The 23,650-nt window shown below is 50.2% G+C and overlaps 1 protein-coding gene across 5 annotated transcripts in view; it reads right to left on the reverse strand.

The window, feature by feature from the left end:
* Positions 1 to 4,906: 4,906 nt before the first annotated feature.
* The window catches only part of ADIPOR2 (adiponectin receptor 2), a 51,927-nt gene continuing 33,183 nt past the window's right edge, over positions 4,907 to 23,650 (reverse strand). For all 5 annotated transcript variants that reach the window (XM_059081385.2, XM_067008462.1, XM_067008459.1 and 2 more), the window contains 6 exons: positions 20,329 to 20,448; positions 16,550 to 16,721; positions 13,368 to 13,554; positions 13,012 to 13,199; positions 9,649 to 9,842; positions 4,907 to 7,642 (listed from right to left, as the gene is read on the reverse strand). In XM_059081385.2, the coding sequence (XP_058937368.1) occupies positions 7,514 to 7,642; positions 9,649 to 9,842; positions 13,012 to 13,199; positions 13,368 to 13,554; positions 16,550 to 16,721; positions 20,329 to 20,448 (990 nt within the window). In that variant the 3' untranslated portion in view covers positions 4,907 to 7,513. The remainder of the gene's footprint in view (positions 7,643 to 9,648; positions 9,843 to 13,011; positions 13,200 to 13,367; positions 13,555 to 16,549; positions 16,722 to 20,328; positions 20,449 to 23,650) is intronic.

Raw genomic sequence — 23,650 nt, forward strand, 5'->3', positions numbered from 1 at the left:
CCGGCCGGTTTGGACAAGGCGACCCTTCCAGAGACACTGTAAAGAGTCAGCGGCTGAAGCGCGGTCCAGCGCTCCACAGTTGGGTTCTCACCGAGGTCCACGCTCCTACCAGTCTTGAGCTGATGGTCCCCCCTCCTGAGATTGCTGGATGCAACCAGAAATCACTCCCAGAGGCCTTCCGGGGGCCTGGTACCATGCACCCCGCGTCTCAGTGGGCAGCCTCCCTGCCCTCCTACCTTCGCTTTGGAGTCCAGCGTGAACTCAATTTGGACCAAGACAAAAGAGTTTTGTCCCGTCTATTCCCCAGAAGTGCAGACCCAGCCAAAAGGGCGGCTCTTTCTAATGAATCTGGTTGGTCTTCAGTAGAATCCAAGGACTTAAATGTACTGAGAAAGAGGAGAGGAATGAGGCCAGCAGCAGAAAAGGGAGGCGGGCAGGAACAGGCCCCACGGGAAACACAGCTTCCCGAAGGCGAGGTGCCTGATGGGGGATCAGCTCAATCTCCCAACAGCTGCAGCTCAGAAAGTGTGTGCGCGTGTGTGTGTGTGTGTGTGTGTGTGCGCGAGAGACAGAGAGAGAGACAGGAGACAGAGACAGAGGAAAGGCAGGGTCCTTTACATGAACATGGCCACGCACGATGTCCACAAACTGCTGCTATTAAACATTTTTCTCTAAAAACATCTTTGCAAAGCCCCGACTCAGTGTTTGCATCTTTCTAAGAAAAAGCCAGTCGGATGAGCTATACAGCCGCTGCCTCGGAAGAGGATGCGAATTCGGGGGAGGAGGCAGGAACAGCTGCAGCCAAGCAGAGGGGTCCCAGGAAAAAGAGGGGTCTTCACGGTGGCGTGGTCAGGGGGCCCCTGAGAGCTCCAGGCCCCCAGGAGGTTCAGGTCCCAGGCTGGTCTTTTTCTGGCCACTGATCTACAAGAGAGACTCCCTGACTCTGTCCCTGGGGTTGGACCTTTGGGGAACACTGCAATTTGCAGAGCGGGCCCCAGTGGGCAGGGAGGCGCATCTGAGCGCCCCCCCTCGGGTCTCGGTGCCGGGGCTTCGCCCCCCATAGACCCGGCTTCCCAGAGGCCGCCGTCCCCGCCGTGGGAGCAACGCTAAAGGTGGCACGGCGCACAAACGCTGGGGTGGCCTCGCAGGAGGAGGTCCAGCCCAGCCCCGTGACAGGCAAGGACCACGCGCGCCGGGCCTCCGTGGACCCCCTCCCAGCCCCCCGCACTCGCAGTGCAAGCTTCCCACCAGCAAACAGCCTCGCCACCTCCTTCAAACACACGATGACGCTCGTGAGGCGACTTCCACGTGAGGACGCGTCACTCTCACTGCCGCCACGTTCCCCATACCCACCTGTGAGGGGGGCACCAGTGGCCCAGTGACAGCGGAACCCGAGCCTCAGAGAAGATGAGGGCCAAGGCGAGCGAGCTCAGCAGCCAGTTTGCCAGGCAGAACGGTGCTTGGAGAGCTGAACGCACCGTGGAAGTAACAGGCACCAAACCCATCCAACCCGTACAGCCACCCTCTGCCGTAGGTCCTATTCGCTCCTCGACCAGGAAACCCAGGCTCAGAGTTGAAACCTGGCTCCTAGTTATCGGAAGAGAATCGTGGGGCGTGAACGTGAGGCTCATATACTGGGCCTGAAGCTGCGTGGCCTGCAGTCGGCACTAGTTACATGTCACCTACTCTCATCTGTCAGAGCATCTTGTTTCGTGGCGGAGGGCCTGGAGGAATGACCATCTGGATGTCGAGAACAACAGACAAGGTCACAGGTGCCTGCCTGGCGCAGGTGGGCGAGGAGGCAGCGGGGGGCCCGTCTCCCGCCCCCTCTGCTGCTGCAGCCCAGCTCCCCACTTGGTGTCACAGAGACCTCGTGGCAACAGCCCCTCCCTGCTGGGGCCCTTGGCTACCCTGCGCCCTTCTGCAGCAACAGTACGAGCCCAGACCCCGACCGCCAGCCTCTCTCCAGAACCCCGTCCTGTTACCCACCCAACCAGGGAGAGCCTTTTCAGGCAAATTTATCGACTGTCTTGGCCACGTAATTTTTAAAAATATTTATTTATTTATTTATTTAGGCTGCGCCAGATCTTAGTTGCAGCACACGGGATCTTTAGTGGTGGCACGCGGACTTCTTAGCTGTGGCATGCGAACTCTTAGTTGCAGCACGCATGCAGGATCTAGTTCCCCGACCAGGGATCGAACCCAGGCCCCCTGCATTGGGAACACAGAGTCCTACCCACTGGACCACCAGGGAAGTCCCGGCCACATAATTCAAAAACCAAGCTTAGGCATGCCCTAGAGCCCTCGCGCTGCAACTACTACTGAGCCCGCGTGCCACAACTACTGAAGCCTGCGTGGCTAGAGCCCGTGCTGCACAACAAAAGAAGCCACCACAATGAGAAGCCCATGCACCGCAACAAAGAGTAGCCCCGACTCGCTGCAACTAGAGAAAGCCTGCGCGCCGCAACGAAGACCCAATGCAGCCACAAATTTTTAAAATGAGGGACTCCCCTGGTGGCACAGTGGTTAAGAATCCGCCTGCCAATGCAGAGGACGTGGATTCGAGCCCTGGTCCAGGAAGATCCCACATGCCGCGGAGCAAATAAGCCCGTGCGCCACAACTACTGAGCCTGAGCTCTAGAGCCCGCGAGCCATAACTACCGAAGCCCACGCGCCTAGAGCCCGTGCTCTGAAACGAGAAGCCACTGCAATGAGAAGCTCGCACACCGCGAAGAAGAGTAGCCCCCGCTCGCCACAATTAGAGAAAGCCCGTGTGCAGCAGTGAAGACCCGATGCAGCCAAAAATAAATAAATTAAACTTAAAAAACTAAATAAAATTATTTTAATGTAAAAATTAAATAAATGAAAAACAAACTTAGGAAGTGCTGGGGCAGCTCCTGGCCTCATCTGCTTCACCCCCGTCTCCACGTGGCCAGGAGTGGACGGTAAGGCCTGAACTCCCTTTTAGAACCAACAGACACAAAAACCGTTGGATACACACTATGGTTCTAACCACCCCCAAAGGACAGCAGGGGGCAGCCTGGTTCAAGCTAAAGAGCCATCACCTTGATTTCAGAGGAACAAAGTTAAAACCAAAGCCATTTAATCGATGACAAGATTCTGGGAACGGAGTCCTGAAATCCCTTTTCCTATAAACACCGTCACCTCTTGGGTGACCGAGAGAGCAAGGGTGCTGCCAGCGCCTTCCTCGGGGCAGGGATATACTAACTCCTAAGCCTGCCTAGTAACGTATTTTAATGGAAGTGCTGCTATCAGGTCAGAGGCTGCAAGCACCGCTTCACGATGCCACGTGGAGTTTCCGTTTGGGAGGGCGAGGGAGCGGACGCCTCTCCAAGTCAAAGAAGCAAACATGGAGGAGGAATGAGAGCAGGAGATTGGCAAAGACACTAGCCGGTCCCCGCGGCTCATCTGAGGGATGCTGACCTCGGGGAGTTGGGGTCACAGGTGAGAAAGCGGGGCCGGGTCCCAGCAGGTCCTGGCGCTGTCCCCAGGCCAGGGCAGCAGTGAGAGGCCTTCCCTCCCGCGTGGCTGGACCTCTGCCATCACTGCGGAAGGCAGAGCTGGACTGGACCTGTTTGCCCCAAGTCAGGCAGCTGAAGGTGGGAAGATCCCTCCAGCGGGACAACAGGACAAAGGCACTGGGGTCGGTGCTCCGTGCTGAGCAGAACCCTCTGGAGACCAGGGATTGTTCCTGGGGTGACTCGGAAGCAACGGCGCCTGGAGCCTTCTCCAGGCCGCAGAGCCCTAGCAACCGTCGGCCCAGATTCAAACACATCCCTACCCACCTCCTTTCCAACGCCACGGACATCGCTGAGAAAGCCTTCCAGCCCAGCAAAGGACCAGGGAAAACCAGGGGGTGTCTGTAGGCCTCGAGGACCGGCACCAAGAACAGGACGCCACCAGTTCCCATTCCCGGGTGACCTACGCAAAAACCCTCCAGTTATTTCTACACTTAAAATGATAATTCATCCAAATGCTGGAAATTCCCCCTGAAAAAACTAAATTTACCTAAGGCCAAAGGGTTGGGATTTCGTCTCTTTTCTCAAATTACATGGAAGGGCTGACACACACCCAACCTTTGGGTCAATATACATGAGATCCTTTAATCCGGGTTTTCCTCTTCGCGTAAAGAATGCTGGCATGGGCGTCAGACCTACCCCTTGTAGCCTCCTCACCTATGAAACGAGTGAAATAACACAGACGTGTTCGGTGGGTGCTGCTTACAGTTAGATGAGGCGAGTCCTTTAAGAGATCTCTCTGCATGAGGCACTCCTTAGGTAGTATTTTTGTAACTTTAACAATAAATTAAGAACTGCCCCTTAAAGCTAGCTCTCCCCTCCATTCTACACCTGGTACCCCCCAATTCTGGTGAAAGCACGAAGGCTGGGAAAACCTGAGTTGGGCGTAAGCACTTTGTTTTTTAAACTGCGCCATCTTTATTAACTCGTTACTATCCTGCCTGCCATTATAACACATTGAGAAAATTAAATGGAAACGCAAAATACACAAATTACAAGGCTATCTAAAATTGCGAGAATTTTCAACTTTCGCAAACTCTCAACATTGTATGTGGAAGTGACAGTACACAATGTTAACTTTCAAACAACTGGTAGCCCAGTTGAGTACACACACCCCCCTAAATGTCCTCAGATACTCTATTCAGTATAGAAAATACCCCTAGCGGCCAAAGAATTCTATTAATAATTCCACAAGATCTTAACTTGTTGAAAAGTTAGTCCAAGGAGAGCTTTTTCAGAATGGGCTTCAGCACTCAAGACGGGGACATTTCGGAAAATTTAAGCTTCAGTGACTAAGTTAAGGCTGCAAGTAAGAAGTACCAAAAGCTACGGAAAGGAAAGTTGAGGCAGCAAAAACAACAACAAGGTTCATATTCCATTTGGTTCTTTTTATTAGAAGGTGAGCAATACGGCAAGTAGGGAAATCCCATGGTGAATGGAACCATCACATAAATGCCCTTCTGGAATCCCAACCCTCTACGATCCCCAAAAATGTGCTTTGTGGCTTCAGCAACTTATAAACGGTAAGGGGGAAAATACTGAAAAGGCCACTATTTAATGGTGAAAGGATGAAGCTGTAGCGGTCCTCACCAGCCTAGGACCCAAAAAGAAAATTAAAATCTGCACAGAGCAAGCAAGCCTCTGCCTGCTGAGAGTAAGGCATCCAGGCGCCAACCTGCGAGAGTTCTCAGCGAGCTGAGACGTGCGCGAGCGGCAGGGTAGGAGCTGCAGACACACCCGGGCACGGGCGTACACGCCGCCTCGCTCCCCAGAGCGGGGGCTGCTACTGGAGGACGTCCGAGTGGTGTCAGCTTCGTTTTCCTAAGGGCTTGTGCTACGTTGAGCCAGATTCCAGGCCTCCTGTGGAGTGTGGGGCGACCGGGCCCTGGACTGCCGCTTCTGTTGGTGGTGTCAGGACTGTGCAGACACACGCCCTGTACCCCGAGGCGCGTGACCGACCGAAGAGCCAGTGCGGCTTCCAGTGTGTGCTGCTGCTTCATGAAGCGAGGTGGGCTTCCTCCCAGGCGGACCAGCCCTGCTGGGCTGGGCTTCCCCAGGGGAGTGACACCGCGCGTCCTGCTGCTGGCACGGCACCAGCTCACCCACTGCATCTTTCGCCGAGCCCACTCGGCACCCAGGGCAGTGCCCTCAACTCAGAATCAAAACACTCGTAAGTTCTTTGCAAGTTCTTCAATGGATTCTTTCGTCCTGGCTCCCAGCTTTTGCTGGAGATTGGAAGGGGCGAGAAAGGAGAAATATAACCAAGGAAAAACCCCACACTGAATAAATAGGAAACCCTTCCCAGATTCCCAAACACCCCCTGGAGGCCGCCGGCCCCCGTGCTCAGGGCCTCCACGTTCACTTCTCGTCCCCGCCGCCCCCCCACCCGAGGATGTAACTTAATCACCTGAAATCTTGGCTGAGAGTAAGTAACTGGGCTCAAGGGCTATTCTGACGGTCCTCCCATGAGCCCAGGTCAGGACTCTGTGAATCAGACCCTCCCCTACCGCCCTCTGACACCCTAACAGGGCACCTCTGGGACATGAGCAGCCTTTTGCACTTCGAGCAGCTCTTCAGAGACGTAACAGCTTCCAGGATCTGGCCAGACCCCGTGGCAACAACACAGCATTTGCTTCTAAGACTCGCCACCACACTAGCCCTGAAAAGTGGGGTCCTGGGGTGCTGGCCGCTCAGGCACTGGCGGGGCACTGGGCTCTGTTTTCGGGGCACGCCGCTGGCTTTCCTGTTCGTGGAGAGGTGATGCACCTGCCACCCAGGGTCACCAGGACAGCACCGCAGGCAAACGCTCTCTCACCCACGTAAATGTGTCAGGGGCACCTGGAATCCCTCTGTGACTGGCTCCATGCCAGGAACTATGATGCCAGGAAAGGTCGATTTTTATTCCCGGGGGGAGGAAGGGTAGTTAGGGTGGTGATTTTCATGGAGGAAAACGTACGGGGTGGTCCAGAGCTCCACAGCAGAGACACAGAACACTCTCAACCCCTGCCCCACCCCTGGCAGCCAGCCAAGTCGCCACCAAGTTGAAGAGGACGCCAGGAAGCACTGCGACGGGCCCCTGTGCCCACAGTGCCCCCTCCACCGCGCCTCTGCCAGCCTAAGGGATTTCCCCAAGCAGGCGGCTCTAACGACACAGTCACTCGAGCCTTCATCTAACACATCCCGTTAGCCTTTCACGCGCCGTTTCCACTGAGAAAACGCACGCTGCTCCCGTCCACCTCGGGGCTCCCGAGGGCTCTCCGGTCCGGGAGCGGCCACGCGACTGCCGGGCTGGGCCGTAGGCTCTGCCCCACCAGGGCCCAAGGTATGCCAGCCTTCAGAAGGCACCCCGGTGCACAAGGCGATATACATTCTGGGGCTGTCACCTGATCATCCTGCAGTCACTTGTGCAAAATTGAAACAGTGTGTGGTACTTGCATGTTTCATTCTATACAAAAATCGTCCCTCCCTCCCCTACCCCTATGTTTTAAACATTTATATAAATTTTTATTTAAACAGCAAGTTAGAAATCTTATTTACATGAATTCCTTTGTTCTCCCAAAAGCACACCCCACCCCTTATAGGACATAAATGTTCACCGAAACTGGCTTGCGTTACTCTGTGCGGGAGAGAGGAGGGAGGAGAATGAGCCTCCAGCTAAACTGTCCCGACACCTACAAAGAAGCAGGACACGGTCAGAGGCCGGGCTGCCCGGGCCTCACAGCGCCCTCGCTCGGCAGAGACCCAAGAACAAGGCACGGTCTGGGTCGTCTCTCCTCTTCTCCACCTCTGAGGTGGGATTTATTTTTGTTTTCTCTCCCCAGTCGCGGACCACCTGGAGCCCTGGGGCGTCACAAAGCCCACGAGGCTGCCAGGGTTTGGGGCTCCTCCGGTACTGGCGTCAGCGGCCAGTGTGGGAGGCCTGCAGGCACCGCAGGCCCTGGTTAAGGGTCACAGTCCCCGGCCGCCGGCAGGTATCACAGTGCGTCTTCTTCACTGCAGCCTCCGCCGATCATGAAGCGGAACTCCTGGAGGTTCGAGACACCGTGGAAGTGAACGAAAGCGCCAGCCACCACGAAGATGTGGAAGAGCTGATGGGAGTGAAACTGGAGCGGGGTGGGGTGTGGAGGGAGAGAGACACATGATTAAACGTTGGCAGAAGGTCCTGAAGATCATCCACGCTGAGCAGGGGGCCGGAGTGGATGCCACAGCTCAGGTTCCAGGCATCCACAGACCTCGGAGCATCCAGCAGGGGTATCACATTCTGCTGAGTTGAAGGCCAGCTGTCCCCACAGAAATCAAGCTGCGGCCCTAAGCTCGAGACACGAGCGCATGCACGCCTGACCCTGGGAACCCGGCGGACTCGGGGCAGGTGCTGCCCGCAGGCCACACGGCCCCGAGGACCCCGTGGTGCCGAGCAGCAGCCACGGCCAGACACAGGGGTGTTGTCCTCGCCGCTGTCACGGGCTAGAACATCATTTAAATGCTGCTCTCCTAGGAGACAAAGGGGCTTCCAGGATGGGGCAGAGGGTCAATTACCTGGTGGCTAGAGCTTCCTTCAGCTCTAAGATGCCAGAATTACATGAAGACACGACATCAAAAGACTAGGGAAGGGGGACCTCCCTGCTGGCGCGGTGGTTACGAATCCACCTGCCAATGCAGGGGACACCGGTTTGAGTCCCGGTCCGGGAAGATCGCACGTGCCGCGGAGCACCGAAGCCCACGTGCCACAGCTACTGAAGCCCGCGCGCCTAGAGCCCGTGCTCTGCAACGAGGGAAGCCACCGCAATGAGAAGCACGCGCACCGCAACGCAGAGCAGCCTCCCCGCTCGCTGCAACTAGACAAAGCCCGTGCACGGCAACGAAGACCCAACGCAGCCAAAAATAAATAAATGTATTTATTTATTTATTTTTAAAAAGGACTCGGAAAGCAGGGCCTTTTACTTCCTTCTCAAGTCAGAAGCTGGTCTACAAGCATGAGATGCTTCTGATTTAACCTGTTCTGTTGAATGCTAGTTCGTATCAAAGGGGGTTACGGCTCAGTGTACCGAGTATCACTTCAAAACTTACACTGTTCTCTCATTATAGACTCAGCATGAGAAATGGCCAAACTCATCATCAAGGGAAAGACATGGATTTCAGAAGTGTAAACTAGAGGGATCCACAAGTCACTTCCCAAGAGACACTTCCTAGGAAACCAAAGGGGATTCATCTTCCAAAAAGGCAGGGAGGAGGGTGACAATTTCTCCATATCAATGTCAAAACCATGACGAGGCAATCTCAGAAAGATAAATTTGATCACTTGAAGTTCCAAAGATAGCCGAAATTAGCACTTTCTTTTCTACGAATAGCTAATCTTTGAGGAGACAGAGGGCCAGCAGCTCCGTCTGTGATAAGCGGCAGCTGGGCGCCGGAAGGCCAGGCCCCACGGCAGACCCGGCACCGCGCTGCTGACACGCCCCGGGCCGCCTTCCGTTACGAGGGTGTCTGGCTCCTGGCCCCTTGTACTCTCTGCCCCTCGCCTCCTTTCTTACCATTAACCACATCTAGTCTTCCTGCCCCCTCTTCCAGCCAAACACGTGTATCAGTCCCTCGTTACACATCACTGAACTTTGGTATCAAAAAGGACCTCGGTAAAAACCTGGTCTGTCACCCTCATCTCATACACGAGGAACCCAGACAAAGAAGGACTAGAAGACCTGCCACAGTGTAGGGCACAGGAGCACAGACGGAAATTCCACTCCTGCCACCTAATAGGCAGGGGTGCTGGCTAAGGAGTTACCTAATCTCCCAAAGCCTCATTTCCAAGCTGTCAAGTGAAGGCACTGATAGCAGCTGTTACACTTTATGGGGCCAGAGTATCTAACGAGGCCGCCCCTGTAAAGTGCTCCCTCAGCTCTGCGCCAGGCACCAACACGTGTCAGTTACCAATAAACACCAGTCAATACTGTACTTACTGTCTGGAGACACAAATCATGAGGGAGACTGAGGGCTAGGATACACGTATCTGGATTCTCAGTCTGAAACTTCCTCAATTATTCCACTTCTCCGTCTGCCAATAACCCACCAACAGATGGACGGATAGACACTGGCCACCGCTGACCATACTCACCCAGATGTCACACTTGCCAGGAAAGAAGCGCTCGGGGATGCGGGCAGCGTACAGGGCTGCTCCCGTGATATACAGGCTGGCCATCAGCATCAACCAGCCGATCTGCCCTATGGTGGCGGCCTTCAGGAAGCCCTCCGAGATGACATAATGCAAGGTGGGAATGACACCACTCAGGCCGAGGCCCAAGAACACTCCTGGGAATCGTAAGAACACAGTGAAAATGAGGAAGAAGAACTTTGGCACGGTACCAGTGATTCTGTAAACTGAATATTTCACAGCAGGATGCAACATCAGCTTTTTGGTCAAAAGGGAAAAGAAGGTTCTTCAAACTCTGTGATTCTGACATGCAAGACAAGACAGCACATCTAAGTTCTAAAAAGGAGATCTATTTACACATGCAAAGAGCCTCCTGCTGAGAAAGGCGTAACAAGTCAGCAGTCTTCAAGGGGTTTGGAATTATGTTGCTGAGTGTTTTAGAAACAGACAGCTCTAGGGGTTTGCTCAAAGCACCCCTAAATGCTGCTTCTTTAAAGACACAGATTACAGTACAGAGCAGTTTTACATATTTCATCTTCCCTTTGAGGCACCAGACAGACATTCCTGGGGTGAGGGTAGGGTGGAAAGGACGGAGGTGGGGGTGAGGAAGCGAGAGGGCCCCAGAGCACCAGTCAGATACAGTCTTTCAGCAAGGCTCCACCACAGCCGACTGCCCGCAAAACCCTCTACAGCAGTGTTTTTCAAACTTCTGGATATGACCTAGGTTATGAGACAAACTGAGTCTGGATGAGCTTTTTTTTTTTTGAATGAACTAGACTAAAATTTAAAAATATCAAAGAAAAAAATCAGACTGTGTCAAGTGGAGGGTGAAGTGCCATTTTGTCCAAGTTTTATCATTTATATAGATATAAATTATATATATAGATATAAATTATATATATATATATAAATATATATATAAAAAATAAGACATGTTTAGGGTTGTTAACAGAAAATGTCACGATCAAAAAAAGTTTAAAGGTGACGCAGATCTAAAACCACTGTGAAGGGGGTGGGTCAACAAAGCACCACAGGGACGTCCCCCAGCAGCCAGGAGCTGCTCCCACGTTCTGACACACAGGTAAGAATGACCTTTGCCAAACAAACCACCATCTGGTAATAAGCTTTCTCAAAAACAAGGTGCCTATTACCTGCTTTGGCTGTTACAAGCAAGAGCCCACCGATGTGCACCAAGGCCAAGTGCAGCCTCGTAGATGACACGGGCATCCCCGAGGGCGGGGCAAGGGCAGTGCCGTCTCAAGAAGAGAGGAGTCAAGAGGGCCTACTTCCCTCCCGCCCCCGAAAACACCGTGCGCCCGGCTCTTCCCCGCGCTTCGCCTCCGCGCGCTAAGCAGAGGCCGCTCGGGGTCGTGCCCGTCGTCCGCAAAGCTAAGGCTCAGCAACGCGGTCCCTCTGACGCGCACAGACCGCAGGCCGCGCCGCTCCTCTCAGCCCGAGCGTTCCCACCTCTCGGGCTCCGGGCTGAATGCCCAGCTGAGCACCGCTGGGAAACCGAGTGCTCTGCGAGTCCAAGATCAGCCTCTCTATTCAAAACGTTGTTCTCTTGTCCAATACCTGTTCCCCCCAAGATTGAGGCATATCACAGGAAAGGGGGGGACTGAAACCCAGCAGGACCCGGTGGGGCCCTCGCAGGCACAAAAGCCCTTCCGTGTCCCCCCTTTCTTACTTGCAGGAAAAAGGTTTCAGCCTCCTACACCTTTCCTGAGTGCCAAAGGGCAGACTCCAGCAGTTACTAACTAGAGTGAGGGAACGCAGAAGCAAAGGCGGAGCGGTCAAGAACAGCAGCGCAGGAAAGGGGCACGGTCTGGCTCCTCCTCAAGGGACCCAACCTGACGCACGTCTCAGAGCTCTGCTATGGGAACTGGGGCCCACCCCATGCAGGACGGCGACCTCAGGCTGAGCACAAGCACGGGGACCCCAGACGGGCTGGAACCAGAGGGCCAGGGACTGAGGTTCCTGGAGCACCACCCCGTTACCACCCCATCAATCAATCAGAGGGAGGTCACACACCATACAGACCTCCCCCAAATTTTGCCTATAAAAACTGTTCCCCTGGGCTTCCCTGGTGGCGCGGTGGTTGAGAGTCCGCCCGCCGATGCAGGGGACGCGGGTTCGTGCCCCGGTCCGGGAGGATCCCGCATGTCGGCCCGTGAGCCGTGGCCGCTCAGCCTGCGCATCCGGAGCCTGTGCTCCACAACGGGAGAGGCCGCAACAGTGAGAGGCCCGTGTAACACACACACACAAAAAAACGAAAACAAAAACAAACCTGTTCCCCCAAAACCATCAGGGAGTTGACGTTTTCTGAGCACTAGCTCCCCCAGACCCCTCGTCTGGCGCCTCACAATGTAAATGCTGCACCGTCCTCCACCACAAGCCGGCGTCAGCCGACTGGCACGGCCAGCGGACCCAGGTCTGGTTCAGTAACACTGGGAGCCAACCCTGACCACTGCTCATGGGCTCAAAGAAATCCTCAAAGGGGAAGAGGACGGCGTTACAACAGTGCTCGCTGGCAGGAAGTTAATTCTAACTGCTAACCCTCTAGGTAACTGCAGATAAAACTGTGGCTTGGACTTTGATACAAAATGGTTTAAAACAAAAAGGCTGAAAGGAAAAGTCTTCTTTCTAATACTTCCTGTTCATTCTCAGGAGGAACTGGGTTTGACACTGGGTGGGTAGAAAAGTGAAGACACAGCCCTGGCTCCGAGGGGTCAGTCACCAGTGCAGGCCCTCACACAGGAAGTCGTCGCACAGGAAGGGGCTTTTGGCTTTCCTCTGATCGCCAACTAAACAGGCATCATCCTAAATACAAAAAGCCTCTTTATCTCTACATCAGGAAAGATGTGTGGTGCCTCTTTAGAACACAATCAGTTGGGAGTGAAGACTTTTTTTTTAACACATTTTAAAATGAAAATACATAAGGAAAAGAAAATTTTTTAATAAAATGAAAATACATAACAAAACAAAAAATGACAACACAAAAAAGAACTAATCACTACAAAAAGTACACCTTGAGCTGAGAAGGCGGAATCATTATTTTACAAAGGTTACGGAGCCACAGCCGTAAGGACAGCGTACGGGCCTAAACTCACGTACACTGTGTATTGCCCCAAATACGTCAACTGCGAAAGCTCAGCACCCCCTCCGCTCTGACACCCCTGCCCCATGACGAGGCCCTCGAGGGCAGGAACGGTGATTTCTCCATCTTTGCATCACAAGTCCCTCACGTAATGCTCGGGCAACGGTGACGCCGTAACGAAGCCTGGCAGACAGACACGGCTCCGGCGTGGGCCCCCTGCGAGCTCTTACCTGCTCTCACCCCCCGGTACTGCGGGGTAGCGAACATGTCCCACTGGGAGACGACGATGGCCGCGACGCCCAGCGCGCAGATGACGATCAGGTAGACGAAGCACGGTTGCGGGTTACAGTAGAAAGAATAATAAAGCCAGGGGACGAAGCTCCCCATGATGAGAAGAGCAATACCAGAGTAATCCAGTCTAGGACAGAAAAAAAATCCGTTCAACGTTAAAACGCACTGCCCGCTGCAGGTTCCGATCGGAGTTCCCGGCGGACGGCATCGAGGGCTCTGCCGCCTCTGCTGGAAGTTCTCCCCTGGCCCATGGACTCTACGTCACCGATCACGTGGGGGCTCTGCAGATACTCACTTAGAGAAGACGCGAGAGACCCCTTCGGAGTGGCAGTAGACCGTGTGGAACAGCCAGGAGAAAGAAAGGCAGAGAACGGCCCCCAAGAAGAATAATCCGAAGACCACCTTCTCTTGCAGGGGGGCCACAAAGGAGATGTTTGGGCGAAACATATGAAAGACCCCCAGGCACAGGAAGAACACACAACCTAGGAGAGAGCACGGGAAGAGAGGGAGAGTCATCCTCCTGAAGACGCACTCAAGTGTTACATGCCCATCACGCTTTCAATCCTGACACCCAAATCGAAGGTTCCATGAGGACTTGCCAAATGTTTCCACATAACTGAACCTCATCCAAACTGCTGGTCTACTCCAAATACCGTTGGCATCATGTGCTCCTCAGTTTCACAAACTCAGTATACAGAATAACTTACTACTAATCCAAAAAGGAAAACAGACAATGCCTGCTCCTTCTTAAAAACCTAGAAGAGAGCGGCATGGACATACATACACCGCCAAAGGTAAAACAGAGAGCTAGCGGGAAGCAGCCACACAGCACACGGAGACCAGCTCGTGCTTTGTGACCACCTGGACGGGTGCGACAGGGAGGGTGGGGGGAGACGCGAGAGGGAGGAGATATGGGGATATACGTACACGTATAGCTGACTCACTTTGTTGCACAGCGGAAACTAACACACCATTGTAAAGCAATTATACTCCAATAAAGATGTTTAAAAAAAGATTAAACTAAAAACGTAGAAAAACCCACTTCTACCTCTAGATCCCACGTGACATTTCATTTATAAAGTTTTTGGCATGTATGTTGTAGCCCAGGTTTCAACGGCCCATTCCGCATTTTCCTTTGCAGTGAATGCTGACACCTCCAAACTCTGCTAGGAAATACAGCTTTTCTCCACCAACAGCGGTCAAGGAACCTTATGCTTCTCTGGTCCTCACCCGTTGGCCCAACAGATTCAGGAGTTAAAGGACAGTGAAATGCCCATTTGGGCCATTTCATAACCAGTTTTTAAACTGTTCTTCAGAGTGAGATACCATGTTCTTATTGCCTACGGAAAGGCCACTTACCACAAGACAGGCACAGAAATTAAGAAGTTAAACATTTACTAAGTGATTCTGTTTGTTCCACTTAATAAAGCATTTACCCTCGAGTGGAAGTCAGCAACAAACTTCATTGTCTACTCTACTCTCACCGCACTAGCAGTCTGGAACTTGCAGTCACAGTGGAAATCCAATGAGGGCTAAGAAATGCACATCAAGTCGGGTTAAGGGCAGACTATTCAGTACATTCACGAGGCTGTGCAACCCTCACCACTATTTAATTCTAGAACATTCTCATTTTACCCCAAAGAGAAGTCCTGTAACTGTTCCGCCATCTCCCACTCCCCACCAGACAGCCCCAGGCAACCACTAATTGACTTTCTGTCTCTATGGATTTCCCCATTCTGGGTATTTCATGTGTATGGATCATACAGTACTTGGCCTTTGGGTCCGGCTCCTTCCACTTCGCATGCTTTCGAGGCCCACCCGTGCTGTGGCACATTATCAGCGGTTCACCCCTCCTGTGGCCGCTATACGCACAGACCACATTTTATTCACCCATCAGCTGATGCAGGGGTTGTTTCCACTTTCAGCATTATTGTGAACAATGCTAAGGACATTCATGTACACGTTTCTGTGTGAACATTCTCTTGGGTGTATACCTAGAATTAAAATTGCCAGTAACTCTGTTGTACTTTCTGAGGAACTGCCAAACTATTTTCTGTGGGCTGCACCATTTTACCTTCCACCAGCAACGCACGTGAGTTCTAACCTTTCCACATCCTGGCAAAGACTTGTTATTTTCCATTTTCTTGATAACAGCCATCCTAGTGATTGTGAAGTGGTATCTCACCGCACCTCCTCAAATGACTCAGGATGTTGAGCAACTTTTTGTGTGCTCACCGGCCACTTGTGTGTCTATTCCCATGCCTTCCCCATTTTAAAACTGAGTTGTCTTTTGATTGTTTAGTTGTAAGAGTTCTTCACTAGACCCTTACCAGATATATGATTTGCAAATATTCTCTCCCATTCTGTGGGTTACCTTTTTACTTTCTTGCTAATGTCCTTTGACATACAAAAGTTTTTATTTTTTATGTTTTTAATTTTTTGGTCACACTGCACAGCATGTGGGATCTTAGTTCCCAGACCAGGGATCGAACCCACGGCCCCTGCACTGGAACTGCGGAGTCTTAACCACTGTACCGCCAGGGAAGTCCCGAAAGTTTTTAGTTTTTTTAAAAAATATTTTATTTACTTATTTGGCTGCGTCAGGACTTAGTTACAGCGTGCGGGCTTCCCTCTAGTTGCGGCATGCGGGCTTAGTTGCCCCACGGCATGTGGGCTCTTAGTTCCCCGACCAGGGAATGAACCTGCGTCCCCTGCATTGGAAGGCGGAAGGTGGATTCTTAACCACTGCGCCGCCAGCAAAGTCCCAAGATTTTAATTTTGATCGAAGTTCAATTTATTTTTTCTTTGGTTGCTTATGCTTTAGGTGTCAATTCTAAGAAACTGTCACTTAATCCAAGGTCATAAAGATTTACATCTATGTTCTCTCCTAATGGGTTCAGAGTTTTAGCTCTTATGTTTAGGTCTTTGATCCATCTTAATTTTCCTATATGGTGTGAATTAGGAGTCCAACTTCATTCTTTTGCATACTAGTTACTCAGTTTTCCCCAACACCGTTTGTTGAAAAGAATGTTCTCTCCCCCACTGCATTCTTTCTTTAATGTGCGCTCACGATGCAAAGACATATCACAGATCACATTCTACTTCAAGCCAAACTGAAACTGAATTGTGAATATTCTACAATGACTTTCAAACATCAGCTTACTTCTATTAAATAACTACCTTCCTCTCCATGCTCCTTAAAATATTATACCCCATTCTGTACAGTGCGCCTTTTCCTTTGCCTGGCTTAAGGACATGTCTGAAAATCTAGCAGAGAGAAATACAACCTAGCTATGATAAAATCATCGTGTCAACAAGGACTACCACAGAGACAACCACTAAGAAACTTCATCATTAGAAATCCAGAAAACAAAAACGGCAAATCCAAAACACATTTTTTAAGTTCCATCCTCGCCCTGAAACACACTGCCGGGGGGAGAAACGGAGCGGTCACATTACATCACTGCCGTTACATACCTAAGAGATGTGTCCAGATGTTGCCCGTCTCAGTGTGTATTCTGAAAATGCTCTTAAAACAGGCCCGGAAAGAAGGCATCGGGGGCCGGTGTCCATGCAAGAGGAAGTCGTTGTCCTTGAGCCAGTCGGGAAGCACATCGTGAGGGATTACTCGCCACCGACCTTCCCAGACCTTGAAGAATATCAGCAAATGCGTCTGAGTTTAATGTCAGCTGAGCAACACTGACAGCTATATCTCTTACCACACTGGCTTATACGGAGAAAAAACACCTTATCTTTAGAAAGACAAATAACATTCAAAGGTATAATGTCCTATATTCTGAGGTTTTAAAAGCTTGATTGAGGAAAAACATTTTTTTTAAGGCAGGGGATGGGGGGGCGGGGACAGGACTTTTCTTAGGAAATGAAATGGAGTTATAGAAAATACCCAAAAAGAGTGCTTTCAAGCTCTGTTTCAGTCTGGCTAAAGGTAGGGTGAGGGGGCTGAAGTCCCACCCATACAGACACCCCGCCCCTCCTTCATCCTCCACCACAAACTGTACCCCTGAAAAATCCCTGTCGTGTTAAATAAGACCATTTTTATACTTAATATCCCTGTTGGTGAAAAAAGAACATAGAATCACACTTATGTACCTTCTGCTAAAGTCTCTCCCTCTCCCTCACAAAGTCTTTCTCTGCCCATCACAGCAAATACGGCAAGTAGAGAAGAGCACAAGAGTCAGAAAATCTTGGATCTCTGCCATTAACTAGTTGAATGAGCTTTAATTAATTACAAAATCCTCAAGCCTCAGTGTCCGCATTTATAAAACGAGGACACGAGTGCTTCGAGCACTTGGTGAGGAAGCCGTGAGGGTCCCAGGAAATGACCCAAAGCACTGCCTAAATGAGGCAGCAAACCCCAGCACCCCCCCAAAGGTGACGCGCAGCCCTGCCTGTCCCCACAGGCTGCCACCTGAGAGCTCATGACCAATGCTGCGGAGCCGGCAAAGGGGCTCAGCCCTCCTGCCCGCCGGCTCCCCTCTTTCCTCGCTGTCAGGCCCCCATCAGACACTACGGGAAAGGGATCAGGGGTGAGGCAGCCCCTCCTAAAAAGGGTGTGTCCTCACTCTGCTCCTAATCACGCCTGTCAGCCCAGTGAGCTCCCGCCACAAAACCACTTAAGCCTAAACACTAACCTGCTTCTGCTGAGCCAGAAAGATGCAGGAAGGATGCAGGAACGCGTCTGCCTGTGGCTCCCACCCTGACACCGACGGCCCTGTGGCCAGCGGCGCAGCTGAGCCCCACGCCTGCCAGCCACCGTGCCCACCCTCTCCCTCCGCAAGAGGCCGCTGTTCCCTGCTCCCCCTAACGCTTCCTCAGGGGCGTTTTCAGAGAACTGATCCTCTGTGGAACTCCAAAGGCAGTGGACACAAACCACTGAAGAACAGCAGTGACACTCTTCACACTCAAACTCTCTCTCCCTTCTCTCCCTACCCTCCCCACTGGCCCTTTCAGCCTCCAACTCAAAACCTGAGGCCTGGGCTAATCTGGCCATTCCCTGCTTGTTCCTAACATACAACAAGATAAAAGAATGTGTTGTTACAAGATGCTGCTACTCTGTTGTATTTTGGGAGAATTTTATTTTCTAAGATAGAAATCAATCCTCACCTCCCTCAAGGCAGTTCACAGCGTGGAAACAGCTGTTCTGTGATCATAAGAAAAGTGCTACAGTGCCATCCACCACACAGCCGAGATAGTCAAAAAGAACGCCGAGTTTCTTACATGCTTACAACGTCAGAGAGACCTTCCCCCCCATTGTTTCTAAACAAACATCATGGTGTCTAAAGACTGGGCCAAGGAGCTGTGCTTTCATAATTATACTGTAAGAGTGTCCATTTCAGACACTGCACCCGTGTGGCTCAACTTGCAGTGCAGCCAAATGCCACCCCACAGAGGTATCCTCTTTCCCTCCTGGGGAAGAATAAGGTCACAGCTTAGTCAAAGACACATTTATTTATAAGCTTGACAAGGACAATGCCTAAATCAAACATCTTAGCAATGGTCCGCTAGGTCTGTACTAGACCATATAATGCACAAAACTTAATTTACAAAAGTGACCCACAGAACACCTCCTATCCCACATGGCCTGACGATGCTCGTGAACAGCAACTACTGAAGGCTGGGAAAGAGACACCACGATCCAACTTGGATACTCTGTAAGCCTAAATGGTTTTGTTCCCTGTCCCTGTGGGAAAAGGTTTTCCAAAAGGGAAGGTACCTGGACCAGCAAGGTGACAGGACACTTCATTTTTAACTGTCTATTTGCTTCCAATCCAAGAAAGAACCCTGTGTCACTAGATTTATCAAGGACGGTCAGGTGCTGGGCCACAGTGTGTGGGGCGACCCAGGAAGCCTCTCCCTCTGATCACAGACACACTGCTATAGCAGGGATTGCTAATAGTCACTACTTCTCCTTTAGAAGATCATAGTCCGTAGCAAAAAAGCGCCCATTTATTCACCCATTAGCTCTTAAACTGGAAAGTTTTATCTGCTATATTCTCTACTCTTGGTTCAGAAGGGAGAACAAAAAGACAGTCAAGTTAGCTGCAGGACCCCACGGATCCACTAATATAAGAATCCCTAACGGCCGGACACTCAATATTGGAGATTTAACACCAAACTTGCTTTTTGAAAAACGAAATATATCTTTTGTATCCCTTTGTGCCAATTCTCCAGAGACGCTGATTACTAGAGTGGATTTAATGTTTTGCTTGGCTTTTTCTTCACCAGTTTTCAAACACTGAGTCAAATTTCTGAGGCTCTAAAAGTAGATCCGTAAATGTTTAGACCCTCCCACCACTCCCCCCACCCCCCAATCCCTATGTCTTGGAAGAGATGTCTATATCCAGATTACAACAGTCTCTTCTCAGCTCTGGTCCAAAGTATAGGACTCTAAGTCAACTGGCCCCAATTATTTCTAGAATCGTTGTGAAGGTAGGAAAACCTAAATTTAGTTTTCAGGATCTACGACTACATGTATAAAAAGTCTTGGTTTCATAAAACTCATGAAAAAGCTAAGTATAAGAAAAATTTTTCTCTAAATGACCAAGAATCCTTCACAAATGTTTAATAAATGAATTTACACACACACACACACACACACACACACACACACACTCACACACTGAACTGTGTTGACCCGAGGTCATACCTGCCAGGGCTCCTGTGGATCAGGCGGACCGAGAGGCTATACCTGTACCAGGGTCCTGGACCATTTTCTCTAAACAAGCAACCCCAATCCCAGTTACCATCTTAAGGGGGAAAAAAGCCCCACATGGATCCTAATGAATCAGAAGACATACCAGCTACACTGAAGATACAAGATGTGTATGAAAGCCGGGCAACCCCTATCTGAAGAGGAGTCTGATCAGCCCTACAAGCCCTAAGAAGAGAAGCACATTTGCTATCACAGTAGAACAGGTTCAAGGGACTTGGAGATGGCACTTCAGCATCTCCAGGCATCAAACACCGCTTTCATTCTCTCTTGTCTAAATGGATAACAAGACATCTACTCTGTGAACCCATCTCCAGGAAAGCCTTGTTTCCCAGCTGGATAATGTAGTGTGTTGTCAAACCTTTATGGCGGCTGCGCAGGCAAACAAAGACCTTGTGCCTTGAACAGGGCTAAAGACTTGACACTGCTTCTGCCCCCGACACCGCCACACGCCCCTCTCCTTAAGTTTCCTGTTTGGGAAGGACTAAACATCCAGCGCGGAAACGACAAGAAAGGGCCAGCTCACCTTACACACAAACTCTTCCATCCTCTCCATGGCGTGGTGGGCTTGTAAGAGGGGGGACATGCCCATAAACCCCTCGTCCTCCTGAGACGCTCCATCATCACACCGATGTTCCTCCAAGCTCTGCAAGGCAATCACAGAGACAGTCAGGGACAGAGACCAGGAGCCAAAGGAACCAAACAATACCTTTTCCTTGAAGAATGACAATGAAATTCTCTTGAGGTCAAAACAAGGCTCAGACAAGTAACAACATAGGAAGTAAGGTCTGCTTATTATAGAATTGTTATGAGTACTGAAAATGAACAAGAGGTGCCTGATTCTTCTCTGACAGACAACTGAACGAACTATGGCAGCAGCATTCCTATTCAAGGAGTAGCCTTGAATGCTTTGGTTTTTATTTTAAGAATTATACCCACAGAACACATAATACTATTACACATATATAAAGTTGAGAGATTATTGAGGGGAAATCTCCAAGAATCCCACCTGGCACATGTAAAATAAACTTTGAGATTTAACACCAAACTTGCTTTTTGAAAAACAAAATATATCTTTTGTATCCCTTTGTGCCAATTCTCCAGAGACGCTGATTACTAGAATGGGTCTATTGCTTTGCTTTGCTTGGTTCTGGGAAAAGGAAGAGAGGAGGAAAAAAACTACATTTGCTAAATTCTTAAAATACACCAAGCACAAAGAAAAGGCCATCTAACTTAATCCTGACAACGACCTACTAGAATAGTATTCTTATCAAAACATACAAAGAACATCAGGCAAAGAGGTGAAGTAAGTGGCTCAAGGTTAAAACTAACGAAGTGGAAAAGTGAAAAAGACGAATCGAAACCCATCGCCTTTCCACACAGGCGAGGAAATGATCACTGCGTCTGGGGAAACGCAGGAAGACGTGACAACCTGCAGTCTCCAGGTCAAGGTGCCTGCTGGGTTAGACAAAATGAAGTTGTAAGAAGGGCAGTGGACTAGAACGCAGGAGATGCCGGGAGTGAGCCTGGTTTAACCGCTAACGTCGATGGTTTTCTAGACGGGTCTCTCAGCCTTTCTGAGCCTCAATTTTGTCATTTCCATCTAAAAGGAGAAGTTTAAGTCTCTCCAGTCTTCTCCATTCTCTAAAATTTGGTGGTTCTGTCACTCAGTGAATAATGACACCACAGGAAACTACTTCCTAAGCTAAGTGTCTGCCAGGTGAACAGCACTACCCCATAACTGCACGAGGGGGTGAACTGATCCTCTCCCTGCAGTCAGGAAACTGGGGAGGCTGAGCACTCGGAGGTCATTACCACAAAACCTGAATTTGAACATGTTTCAAAAGAAATCCTAAGATTTTACTTTCTCCACTTTTCAACATAACTAGAGGATATTAAGCAGCATGTTGAGACATGCTATGCACCCAATCTCAAATTTTTAAAAATTGTGCTCTCCAAGAAAACTATCTTGAATCTGCTTCTCTATGATTCTCACCAATAAAACGCCCCCCCTCCCCTTCTCTGCTGACCTAACGCTGACCTTCCTGCCCCTACATGCCCCTCCATCACCACCACGTTCCGGTTTAAACCTCTTAACTACTCTCGCACGGTGTTTCTCTACCTTTCCTTCAAGAAGGTCCCATGTTTCCCTCCCACACCCCTCTACAACCCCCTCTACCTTTCTAGGAACGTTTTTTAGATTGCTTCCCCCAATCCTGTGAAATTTCAATAACACAGCTGTGTGGAGGGCTACAAACCACGGTAACATTTCAATGTGTTTCACTCCCTGCAAACAAGAAGCCATTTTCACCAGAAAATGTAGGCTCCACCTAAACCCATAACATGCCTCGTCTTCTGAATTTCTTCAGCACTCCAAGTCCAGACTGCTCATTTGACAACTAATGTACAGCTCTTGTTCACTGACTTACACTGTTTTATTTCATGGTTGATAGAATGTTACTTTTTCACTGTAACGCTTCCTAAACTAGATTTTAAGTGTATGTTTGTCTTCTTCCATTGCTCCCAGAACAGCTCTGTGCCAATATTTTATATACTTACAAAGTTGCTAGATTAATTAATGCTTTAAAAGATTTAAGGACTGTGCCTTATTAAACAAAATAAAAGTGATAAAATTCCATTAAACCATCAATTATATGAAAACTGAAAATAGACAACAGTTTGAAAGGATTAGCGGACTGATTTTTTTTTTTTTTTTTTTTTTTTTTGCGATACACGAGCCCCTCACCGTTGTGGCCTCTCCCGTTGCGGACCACGGGCTCCGGACGCACAGGCTCGGCGGCCACGGCTCACGGGCCCAACCGCTCCGCGGCACATGGGATCTTCCCGGACTGGGGCACGAACCCGCGTCCCCAGCATCGGCAGGCGGACCTTCACCACTGCACCACCAGGGAAGCCCCGGACTGATTTTTTAAAGTATAAAATGTAAATTTATATAAAACATAAAATAGGTCCAATATTAATGCATGTTTAACATGTAGTTCACTCTTCACAAAGAGAAACAGAAACATGGATTCAATCTTGATTCTCAGACAAATAAATCATGCCAGCAGTTTCCAATAAAACTACAAATAAGCACACAGAACACAGTTAAATGTTTCCTGTACTATCAAAAGTAAAACCTGACTAAGCTGCAGACAGTCTGAGATACCAGGAACCAGTGCCCGTGGATTCACGGAGGGCCACCGAGGGGAAAAGGCCAGGCAGCCTCACTGGCAGAAGCAAAGGCACTTCGCATAGGCAACCTTTACTACAGACTGAGGTGAGGAAAATGAAGAGAGGGCGCCTCTCTGGGGGGGGCACCCACCACTGTCCACGTCTACAGGAAAGCGAGAGGGACGCGTCAACTCCCCGCTCCGGGAGGGAGGAGAACAATGGCACTGCTACCGGGGCGGACAGCTTTGCTTCTCGGCAGTGCTTACCACATGTTTATCGCAAGAAAACAGAAAACATTGAGAATGCAAGATGTATGGTCTTGGTTGAACACTAAACAGAGGAAACAACTGTTTATTCACTTAAACAGTTTTTAGGAAAAGTTGGTTTGCCAACGGATAAAAGTGAGTCTGAAGCCAGATAAACCTTGACTGATGATAAACTGTGTCATCTTTGACAAAATTATAGACAATCTCAATAAGCATCAGTTTCCTCATCTGCAAAATGATTTTAACAACACTGCACTACACTGCACATCTGTTTAAGGAACAAAGATAATGAATAAAAGAAACTATCCCAGGGCCTAGGACTCGGGCAATAAATAAGTGATGGTCTTTCTCATGATGACGGGCTACGTACTGAGAACACTGAAGTAGGTGCCACAGCCTAGTGGGGAA

This window comes from Kogia breviceps, chromosome 12 (genome assembly GCF_026419965.1).
Source record: "Kogia breviceps isolate mKogBre1 chromosome 12, mKogBre1 haplotype 1, whole genome shotgun sequence".
In the NCBI taxonomy this organism is placed as follows: Eukaryota; Metazoa; Chordata; class Mammalia; order Artiodactyla; family Physeteridae; genus Kogia; species Kogia breviceps.